Here is an 11439-nt window from a genome sequence, read left to right as displayed (position 1 = left end):
TTTTTTTTTAGGGCCACACCCGCAGCATATGGAGGTTCCCAGGCTAGGGGTCGAATCGGAGCTGTAGCCACCGGCCTACACCACAGCCAAAACAATGCGGGATCCTTAACCCACTGAGTGAGGCCAGAGATCAAACCCCCAACCTCATGGTTCCTAGTTGGATTCGTTTCTGCTGCACCACAGCAGGAACTCCTTTTCTCCACATTTTCACATTTCAGACTTCTCCTCTAGCAACTTGTTTAGACTAATATATGGTCTTCCCCCCCCCCCCTTAGGCAGGAAATTAATATTATTTTTTTTATTTGTTATTACTCATAGAATAATATATGGTCTTGATTAGCGTAATATATTAGCATATATATATGGTGGTATTTCAGTAAATGGATTGGCCTTCCCATTGTGACTCAGCGGGTTAAGAACCTGACTGGTGACCGTGAGGATGCAGACTTGATCTCTGGCCTCACTCAGTAGGTTAAAGGTCCAGCATTGCCTCAAGCTGCAGTGTAGGTCACAGATACAGCTCGGGTCTGGCGTTGCTGTAGCTGTGGTGTAGGCCCACAGCTGCAGCTCTGATTCAACACTAGCTCAGGAACCTCCATATACTGCATGTACAGCCCTAAAAAGAAAAAAAAAAATTAAAAAATAAATAAATGGATTAATAAGCTGTCTTAGGGTCGTGGGCATTCTCCTGTCTTTCAGCTTATGATACATTGTTTATTCAGGGTCAGATAACTCATGGGTATCTTAAAGCATCATAGAGTCATCGTTCTCCCATACTGAGGTTCTTTTTTAAGTCAGGGAGATGTCACAGAAAAGCAAGACAGCAGTGGCCCCTCAGTCCGAAGGAAGCTGAGCCTCACTTCAGTGACTGGGACGTGTGCCGAGGAAACTGAAAAACACAGAAGCCACTTTATTTCTTCCGTCTCTTGTTTGCCTGCTGCCTGTGATGCCCACTGGGTCCTTATTATGTAAACTCCCCTCTCACTTAAATCCTGGAGAAAAGAAAAAGGAATACCAAGTGGACGATGTCATGACATTTCTGTGGGCTTGATAATCCAGCCATGGAAAGCTTACAACTAAGAGTTTTTATTGGTGTATAGCTTTTGTCCTTTGTGCAATAATATTGAACAAATTTGTTTTTATTTCTGAGTGCCAGACTGGTATATCACATACCTAGTGAAAGCCTAGGTAAGGGTTGTAGAAAACAAGGAAATGAAAATCCCCCCTCTCCCTTTTTTAATTCTATGGCACCTGATACGAAATTTTTTTATTTTTTTAGGGCCACACCCACGGCAGATGGAGGTTCCCAGGCTAGGGGTCCAGTTGGAGACCTCACTGCTGGCCTACGCCACAGCCACAGCCACAGCCATGCAGGATCTGAGCTGTGTCTGCAACCTGCACCACAGCTCACATCCTTAACCCACTGAGCGAGGCCAGGAATTGAACCTGCCTCCTCATGGCTGCTAGTCAGATTCATTAACCGCTGCGCCATGATGGAAACTCCTGATATGAAAATCTGAATGAGCACAAGATAACATATGAAGACACAGTTTGTGAGTAAACCAACTATGTCAGAAAATTTTTTCAGGAGGAATAAGAGACATTAATTAATTTCAACCAGTGAATAGGTTATAAACTCTTGGTGTACTTCACTTGCTCATAATGGGCCATTCAGTATAACCCTTAGGTCCGTGCTGACTTTACTGGGTCCTTTCTGAGTTGGGGCATCTTTTGCGTGGCCTTAAGCGTATGTAGTACTTAGTCTCTACTTCCAATAAGTGCAGAAGCTGAAGTGTTTTAATATCCAGGAGATGTCTAGACCCATCATGCTCTCCAGGGACCACTTTTAAGGAGTTTTTGATACATGTGTTTATAATACTCTTCTCATTAACGGAAACTTGTTCTTAGGAGTGCCCAGACACTGCAGCAGATTAAGGATCCAGTATTGTCGCTCCTGTGGCTTGGGTTGGATCCCTGGCCCAGGAACTTCCATGTGCCACAGATATGGCCAAAAGCAAAAAAACAGAAAAGATACCTGTGCTTATTTGTACCTGTAATTTCTTAAGGAAAGTCCAGGCTGCTTTTTTTTTAAAAAAAACTTATATGCAGTAAATTCACTCCTTTCAGTGTATGGTTCTAAGAGTTTTGACAGCTATCACACAGTCTAGCAACCACCACTACGATCGAGATACAGAATGTTCGGAGTTCCCGTCGTGGCGCAGTGGTTAACGAATCCGACTAGGAATCATGAGGTTGCGGGTTCGGTCCCTGCCCTTGCTCAGTGGGTTGACGATCCGGTGTTGCCGTGAGCTGTGGTGTAGGTTGCAGACGCGGCTTGGATCCCATGTTGCTGTGGCTCTGACGTAGGCCAGTGGCTACAGCTCCGATTGGACCCCTAGCCTGGGAACCTCCATATGCCGAGGGAGCGGCCCAAGAAATGGCAAAAAGACAAAAAAAAAAAAAAAAAGATACAGAATGTTCCACCCTCTCCCCAGACTGCCTTGTGCTGACGTTGTTGCACCTCCCCCAACCCTAAGGCAGAGTACTGATTGGGTCTCTGTCTCTGGGGTGTTGTCTTTTCCAGAGTCGTGTTTTGCATGGCAGCGTATAGGGTGTGTGTGGTCTGACTTTAGAGTCTTGTGAGTCTGGCTTCCGTCACTTAACATAATGCCTTTGAGAGTCACCTCTCCTGTTGCAGCGATAGGTTCATTGCCGAGCTGGATTTCACTGTCTCGCTCCACATAGTTTCTGTCCACTCACTCACTGAAGGAGGTTTCCAGTTTGGGGCATTTATAAATCTGCTCTAAACATTTGCATTCAAGTTTTTGCATAATTATAAATTTTCGTTTCTCTTGGGTAAATACCTAGGAGTGAAATGACTGGGCCATATGGTAGGTATATATTTAATGTTTAAGAAATTGCCAGGCTGTGGGAGTTCCCATCATGGCGCAGCAGAAACGAATCCGACTAGGAATCACAAGGTTGCGGGTGTGATTCCCGGCCTCACTCAGTGGGTTAAGGATCCAGTGTTTCCGTGAGCTGTGGTGTAGGTCACAGAGGCGGCTCAGATCCCGCGCTGCTGTGGCGGTGGTGTAGGCTGACGGCTGTGACTCCGATTCGCCCCCTAGCCTGGGAACCTCTATCTGCTGCAGATGCGGCCCTGAAAAGCAAAAAAAAAAAGGAAATTGTCTGGCTGTTTCCCAAAGCGGCTGTACCATTTTGAAATCCCCGCCAGCAGTGGATGGGAGCGCCAGGAGCTCCCCATCCTGCTTGCACTTCTGAGAGTGTCCTTTTCTCTTTATTTTAACATGTCTGCTAGGCTAATGTCGTGGTGTCTCCTCAAGGTTTTAATTTGCATTTCCTTAAGGACTAGAGGCGGTGAGCATCTTTTCATGTGCTTATTTCCCTTCCACATGTTTTTTTTCTGTAAAGTGTTCAAATCTTTTACCCATTTTTTGATTAGGTTGTTTTCTTATTACTGAATTTTGAGACAAGATTCTTTATTCTGGAAGCATGTCCTCTGTCAGATAACATTCACTGTTGCTTGTTTTTAGGTTAGTGAAAAAAATGACCTTGGTTTACCTTCTAGTAAATAACTTGCTACCGAGTAACCAGTGGCTCTGTAACAGCGTTTCGTTTGTGTGACGGTGACTCATCTGAGACAAGGTTGCACGTCAGTGTCTGCGTTTCTCTTGCAGGTCGCTTTGAAGAAGAATTTATCAAAATGCGCATGGAGAGACTTCAGGCATGGATGTCCAGGATGTGTCGCCATCCAGTAATCTCAGAAAGTGAGGTTTTCCAGCAGTTTCTAAATTTCCGAGATGAAAAGGTAGGACGACTTATTATGGTGATCTCGGAGAATATTAAGAATTGTCACGTTCACCCCCAGTTTTGAGTCTGAAAGGGGTGAAATCATGTTGGCTAGTTGATTATTTCTAAGTAATAGGAAGTCAGTCACGGCCTGTGTGAGAGGAACTGCCAGGATGGTTTCCCATAAACCGGGAGTGGCTTGGCCCAGTGTGAAGGATATGATAGGATAAGGGGCTTTTTCCTGGATGCTGTGAAAAATAACGCAGACCCCAGACCATGCCAGACATTCTCAGTGTGAAGGTAGGGAAGTGGGCGAATGATCTCTTAGCATCACATTTTGACCTTGCAGAGTAAACAGCGTTCGAAAGGAAAAGGAGATTCAGAATTGCACCAGCTTTCTCAAAGCCACATTGTTTTTCCAGAACTATTGTTGTGAGCCCAGAGTAAACACTGGTCTGTCTCTGCCTGCCCCGTGGGCAGTCATCCTGCCAGCATCATCTCTTCTTTTTTGAAAATCAGGAAGAAGCTGGCTGCTGGTCTTCCTGCTGTTCGTATCTGTCTTGGAAGGAGCCGAGCGTCACTTTAGTCTCCCATGTGTGTGATTTGTTTGGTAGCACCTAGTGTGATCTCAGGGTTAGAGCTCATTCCACTCACATATTTCTGGTCTTTTTGCATTTCGTGGTGAGTAGTACATGTGAAAAGGCTTCATATTTACAAAAACGACATGGAACCTTCTCTGAGTTTGTGCCTTCCTGCTTAGCCACAGGGCTGTAACGAGGGCTTACTTGACGGATTTGTCAAGGGTGCGATTTAGGAAGCACTTCTGAAGGTTTTGTTTGATGCAGGATATTACTGTCAAAAATAATAAATCTAATAAGCCTTTTTGGTGTTTTTAATATAAATGAAAAAAGAAAGAACTTGGGGCCAGGGCACTTGGTTTTGGTCTTGGCTCTGTTGCCAACTATGTCTGTGACCTGATCAAAGTATTTAATTTCTTTCGGCCACAGTTTCCTTGCCTGCTAACTGGCAGTGTAAAACTAGAAAGCTGCTTTTAAAAATACTCCTTCTTTGGGCAATAATAGCTCATAGCGATGGATATAGAAAATCCCAAAGAATCTTCCCTAGAAAGTGTGAAAGATCTACCCTGTGAGGGAGTTCCCATTGTGGTGCAGCAGGTTAAGGATCCAGAGTTGTCTCTGCGGCAGTGCAGGTTCAATTCCCCACCCAGTGCAGTGGGCTAAGAGTCCAGCGTTGCCACAGCTGTGGCATAGGTCACAGCTGTGGCTCAGATTCGATCCCTGGCCCACAAACTTCCATATGCCATGGATTTGGCCAAAAACAACAAAACTATGAAACATTTTCAAGAGAAATAAAAGAAGACCTAAATAAATATTGCAGTTATTTTTCATGGATTAAAGAACTGAAAAAACGTCATCAGTAGAAAATTCTTTTTAAAAAGGATTAAGTGGGAAGAGAACTTTATTGGATATTAAGACTTATTACAGGAAGTTCCCGTCGTGGCACAGCAGAAACGAATCCGACTAGGAGCCATGCGGTTGCAGGTTCGATCCCTGGCCTCCATCAGTGGGTTAAGGATCCAGCATTGCCATGAGCTGTGGTATAAGTCACAGACGCAGCTCAAATCTGGTGTTGCTGTGACTGTGGTGTAGGCGGGCAGCTGTGGTTCCAATGAGACCCCCTAGCCTAGGAACCTCCGTGTACCGTGAGTGCGGCCCTAAAGAGAAAGAAAAAAAAAAAAAAAAGCTTATTGTAAAGCTAAAATTCCTTGAAAAGCAGACCAGTAGAACAGAATGGAATGGGCACTTGATTTCTGACAAAGGTGGTACTGCGTATAGTGAGGGAAGGACAGTCCTTTCAGCCAGCGGTGCTCTTCCCGTGGGATGGAATCGCTGGGAGAAGTGAAACATGGTCTCTGCCTCACCAGAGTCTGTCGATTTTGCTAGGTTTGATATTGGTGTTGTAGTTACGTGTTTAAGACGTGGCCTTATCTCTTAAAGATGTAACGAAGCATTTACAGGTGAAGTGATATGTCAGATTTCCGTTGAAATGAGCAAGAAAAAAGTAGGATGGAGGCTTGGATCCTGTGTTGCTGTGGCTGTGGTGTAGGCCATCGGTTACAGCTTCGATTCACCCCCTAGCCTGGGAACTTCCATGTGCCACAGGTGCAGCCCTAAAAAGACAAACAATTAGAAAAATAAAATGACCTGGGCCCCCCAGGACCGTTGTGTGCAGTGGCACTGTTGGAATACAAAGTGACGTTGAGAGGTATGGGCATTTGGCCCACGTGCAGAGGGAGGTGGCGTGGAGCTGCTTCCTGAAAATTAGGAGGCTAGAGATGATCGGAGAGCCAGTTCTCTCAGGGAATTTTGAAAGACCCGCTTGGCTCTGCTCTCCCCTGTGATGTTGTAATGTTCCTGTTTACAGGAGTGGAAAACTGGGAAGAGGAAGGCTGAAAAAGATGAGCTGGTGGGAGTGATGGTATTTTCCACCATGGAACCAGAGGCGCCTGACCTGGACTTAGTGGAGATGTAAGCAACACTGCCAGACTTTCCTCCTTCTCACGCGGTGTCCGCCTCCTTGGCTTGTGGGTCTCGGCCAGGCCGACCGCAGCTGGAAGTGGGATCGTCGGAGCAGAGTGTGTGAAACGAGTGGGGTTTGTAGCCGGATGGCATGGACAGCCTCGTCCATGAAACACTGTCTTTCTAACCCTAACACCCTTTAAAGTCTGCTTCCTCTTTACCTTGAAGTCAGTGATTTCCTCGTTGACCGAGTGGTTAGTAGTTATTTCCAGTAAAGTATGATGAAACAGGGTGGCGCAGAGCCAGCCGACACCCACGTAATAGTCCACAAGGCAAAAATCTCTTTGAACATTGCCTTGAAGGGAACAGTCCCAAACCTGCTTTTTCTGTTTTGTTTGGTGTTTTTAATCTTGTAATCTTTTTAACACAGGCTTGGTCAAAGAACTGGAGTTCTTTTTCTATATGAAGACTAATAAGAAATCTTGGCTGCGGTTTTTTTTTTTTTAATTTTAAGTAGCTTTTTTCTTAACATAAAATCATTGCTTATTTGTTACCAAATAAGTCTTCCAACTACCCAGAGAGAAAATCAGTGTTAGTATGTTGACCTAGGTCAGTGGTCTTCCAAACCCTTCTCTGTGCACAGGCATCTAAAGGAAAAATTGTTTGTTTAACCGCAAGTGACCTCACATTATGCATTTGCTTTTTTTTTTATAAAGTTGTATGGAAGTCGAGCTGGTTTACAAGGTTGTGATCATTTCTGCTGTACGACAAAGCGATTCAGTTGCACATGTCCACACAGCCATCCTCTTTCAGATTCTTTACCCACATAGATAATACCGGGCGGAGTTCCCTGTGCTGGACAGCAGGCCCCGTCGGCGAGTCATTGCACAGGCCTCGGTGTGCACATGCCAGTCCCAACCCCCAGTCCCTCCCCCTTCACCCGTCCCCTGTGGTCACCGTAAGTGTGTCTTCAAGGTCTGTGAGTCTGATTCTGTTCTACAAAGAAGGTTCATTGTGTCCTTTTTTTGGACTCCACATGTAAGCGATGCCACATGATGTTTGTCTTTCGCTCTCTGACTTCACTTACTGTGCTCGTCTCTGGGTCCGTCTGTGCTGCCATGTTTGCTTTTATAATCTGCTCTCTTCATTTAAAATTATGTTGTGACGTTCTTTCCAAGTCAGTAAAAGCTTGTTGCGTCCTCGAGGAGCTGGTTGTGCTCCGTGTCACTTGGATGCTGTGCATCTAGGCTCTTCTTTTGATTCATTCAGGTACTTGTTGGAATGATTGAACGACTCCTGTTAGCACCCACACCGCATTTTTGTAGATTCCAGTGCCCCCAGAGATTGGATTTCACCAAGGAAGATAGTCCAGAAATGAAGATTTTATTTACGTTAGAATAATTTTAGTTAAAATATACAAGGAATCGGGGGAAAGGAAGCAGCGTTAAAATAGAAATGGCACACTTTGTCGTAAATCTTTAAAACCTGAATCAAGCCTGATTTTAAGACTAATTTAGTTCAGGGGCGGTTGTGAGAATGCAGGAAACAGGCCCCTGTGCTTGCGTTGGCCTTGAGCTCCCCCGACCGACCACGTGCACTTCTCTCCCCTACCCTTAAGCCGTGTGGACGTTTGAGAGTCAAGGACACACCCCTTGTGTTTTTGCCCCGCAGAGAACAGAAGTGCGAGGCTGTTGGCAAGTTCACCAAGGCCATGGATGACGGCGTCAAGGAGCTGCTGACCGTGGGCCAGGAGCACTGGAAGCGCTGCACAGGACGTAAGTGCTGTCCTGCGTCCCCGGGAGCTGCCCATCCGCCTGCCCGGCCCCGTCTGCAGACGGTCATTCTGCAAACTGCTTTTCCCGCATCCCCGAACCCGCGCCGCTCAGCTGTCCAGGACCCCAGGGGAGACGCGGTCAGGCGTCAGCTGTGGGGCTCGAAGGCACAGCTGCTGCAGAGGCCAGACTCCCCCAGTCACTCACACGGTGGCCTCTGACCGCCCTCAGGACCTGGCCTTTCCTCCCGGGTCAGAGGGCGCGTATTTCCCGCGCTTGCTGCCTCCCTGCCTTCTGAGGCCCAGGGAGGAAACGGGGCTCCGGTTTCAGAGCACGCGTGTGCCCCTCTCTTCTGTCACTCGGAACCCTCTGGCCTTCAGCCCACACTCTACGAGAGCACTAGTTGTGTTCAGCTCTTGTTTAAAAAATAAATTAAAATGTCTCTTCCTTTGAATTAGGAAAGTAATACATACTCACTCTGGACTCAGCATAGGAAGCAGCTTAATGACCTGCTTTTGTGAAGATTTTTTTTAAGGCGGTATTTTTCTTCTACACGAGGGGAAAGAATCAGAATCCGAAGTCAAAAAATAACTTTAATGAATAAGAAATCGAATGTGGAGGGACTTGCTACCTGGCGAGGCTGACGGGGGGACACTAGATCTGCTGAGTCCAGAGCTGCAGCCTCACATCAGGAGTGGCGAGCTGCAGCCTGCCAGCCTGCTGCCGGTTTCTGTAAATGAGGTTTTCCGGAACACAGCCCTGCCCGTCTCTTTGTGTATTGTCTTTGCTGCTGTTGTGTAAATGGGGGTTGAGCTGAGTGCTTTTCAGAAGAAACCTGTAGCCCCGGCAAAGCCTAAAATATTTACACTCCAGCCCTTTGCAGGAAAAAGCCAGACCTTAGACTGAATGGCCCTCCTCAGTTCCCATGGTATTTTACATCAGCAGAACCATTTGTAGTGTACCAGCTGTTTGTGCTTGGTGGGCAGACATTGGGAGTAATAACAGTTGCTTCTTTCCCAAGGCAAAAAATCCTAAAAATAGAACTGAGCCTGAAAAAATAACCTATGCAAATGCAGCATCAGAAAACAAACTCTGCTTCAAGCCTTTGGTCACGGAGAGTAGCTCACGGGCAAAAGGGGGAGTGACGCTTCTCTAAAACATAAATGTGGTCATTTTCTTAAATAATTTTAACTATGAACTCAGCTGTTTCCCCCTTTTTAAAGAAAAATTAAGGCGTTCCCATCGTGGCGCAGTGGTTAACGAATCTGACTAGGAACTGTGAGGTTGCAGGTTAGATCCCTGGCCTTGCTCAGTGGATTATGGATCTGGTGTTGCCGTGAGCTGTGGTGTAGACTGCAGACACGGCTCGGATCCCCAGTTGCTGTGGCTCTGGCATAGGCCGGCAGCTACAGCTCCAATTAGACCCCTAGCCCAGGAACCTCCATATGCCATGGGAGCGGCCCTTAGAAAAGGGAAAAAGACCAAAAAAAAAAAAAAAAAAAAAAAAAGAAAAGAAAAATTAAAATGAGTACACATCTGCCAATAAAGTTTTTTTAGGGATCTCACATAAATCTAGAACTATTGTTTCAGTTGAAGAATTAAATCCCGTATGTCTAACATCTGGTCAACTCCGTGTCCTTTATAATCCATAGGCCAGATTTATGAAATGGTAATAGCTTAGGGCTGCTGTCTTTGGCTGGGAGAGGCAGCCGAAGTGCTTTGTTTAGAGTTTGATTCAGGCATAATTTCTATTCTCTCAACAAAAGAGTTTTTAAAAATTCCTAATCTGTGAAATAAGGAATCCAGCACACACTCCACATGGTGAAGCCCAGGGCGAGTGTTTTTAATCCCCAATATAGAGGCAAAAACCGAGTCACAAAAGGGTAAATGGTTTATTTAAATTAACTAAGCTAATAGAGTTTGAATGTGTGTTTCCTGATTACTGCAGCTTTTGGACCATATGTCAGATTTCTCTGGCCTAGATTTTTTTTTTTTAAACATTGGAATCGTTTTCCTGGTTTTTTTTTGTTTTTTTGTTTTTTTTTTTTTTTAAACTGCACTGTCTTCAAATGCAAATAATGGTTTCTTTTGAGAGACAGCAGACATGTCTAAGGGGACTGTGTACAAATGCAGAAGACGTGTCCTGAAATACAGACTCTTCCCTAGGTTAAGTCCTCCAGAGGGACCCTCAAGCCTAGAATTTTAGCATCAGAAGGAGTCTTAGTGGTGGTTTCATTAATTGTATTATTATACAGATGAGAAAACTAAATCCCTCCTCCCCGGTCCTGTGGCGTCCCATTGCCTTATTTTTCTCCACACCCTGTGGCTTTTGGTTTGGTTTGGTTTTGCAAATGGTCATTTGTTACATATATAACTGAGTGAGAAAAGCAGTGTATTTAGGAATCACAAGTGCAAATCCACCACCATTTATTCGCCACATGACCCTGGGCAAGTCGGTTTACTCACATGACCCTTATTCTCCTAGCCCACGACACAGAGCTGGGGCCTCGGCATCTGGTGCAGGTGGGGATGGGGCTCAAAGCTGGACGTCATCTTCTGGTCCACTTGGATTTCATTCAGTAAATGAGAATGTGGTGTTGAGGATAATAGCACCCACCAGTAATGGGACAGTAGATTAATTAAAACTGGGAGTTCTCACCATGGCTCAGCAGAAACAAATCTGACGAGCATCCACGAGGATGCAGGTTTGATCCCTGGCCTTCCTCAGTGAGTTAAGGATCCCCACTTCCCGTGAGCTGTGGTGAAGGTTGCAGATGCGGCTCAGAACTGGCATTGCTGTGGCTGTGGTGTAGGCCGGCAGCTGCAGCCCCGATTTGACCCCTAGCCTGGGAACCTCCATATGCCACAGGCGCAGCCCTAAAAAGACCCCCAAAAAATTTGAAAAAAAAGTTAATTGAAGAAACAGTCATTAATTTTTAAAGACAATTATTTTATGTCAATATTTTATTAAAGAATATAGACTTCTTGAGTCATTTCAAAATTTTATTATGAACGTAATCGTTTTTGGAAAATAGTTGGATCCATCTCATTTTGCTCTGAGGCCTAGTTAATGATTTATTCCTCCTTCTCTTGCAGCATTACCCAAGGAATATCAGAAGATAGGCAAGGCCTTGCAGAGTTTAGCAACAGTCTTCAGTTCTAGTGGCTATCAAGGTACAGCTTTCTCTATCCTTTGGGCCTTGAATGTCTTATGCAAACAGACCAGCCTCTTTAGGCTCTTGCAAACCGTGACTGTACTTAAGCACCCTAGTCAGTGACTGGCGTGTAAATTGGCTACACTGCTCCAAGGACTTTTG

The 11439-nt window shown here is 45.4% G+C and overlaps 1 protein-coding gene across 4 annotated transcripts in view; it reads left to right on the top strand.

The window, feature by feature from the left end:
- SNX9 (sorting nexin 9) overlaps nt 1–11439 on the top strand; it is a 111154-nt gene that overhangs the window by 84155 nt on the left and 15560 nt on the right. For all 4 annotated transcript variants that reach the window (XM_085022972.1, XM_003353171.5, XM_085022955.1 and 1 more), the window contains 4 exons: nt 3699–3829; nt 6256–6359; nt 8022–8125; nt 11219–11296. In XM_085022972.1, the coding sequence (XP_084879098.1) occupies nt 3699–3829; nt 6256–6359; nt 8022–8125; nt 11219–11296 (417 nt within the window). The remainder of the gene's footprint in view (nt 1–3698; nt 3830–6255; nt 6360–8021; nt 8126–11218; nt 11297–11439) is intronic.

This window comes from Sus scrofa, chromosome 1, assembly GCF_054392235.1.
Source record: "Sus scrofa isolate SSC_HxYL_T2T_F1_AM1 chromosome 1, Sscrofa_HxYL_maternal_Yorkshire_Landrace_v2.0, whole genome shotgun sequence".
Lineage (NCBI taxonomy): Eukaryota > Metazoa > Chordata > Mammalia > Artiodactyla > Suidae > Sus > Sus scrofa.
The sequence above is the reverse complement of the archived record's forward strand: the minus strand, read 5'-3'. Positions and strand labels throughout refer to the sequence as shown.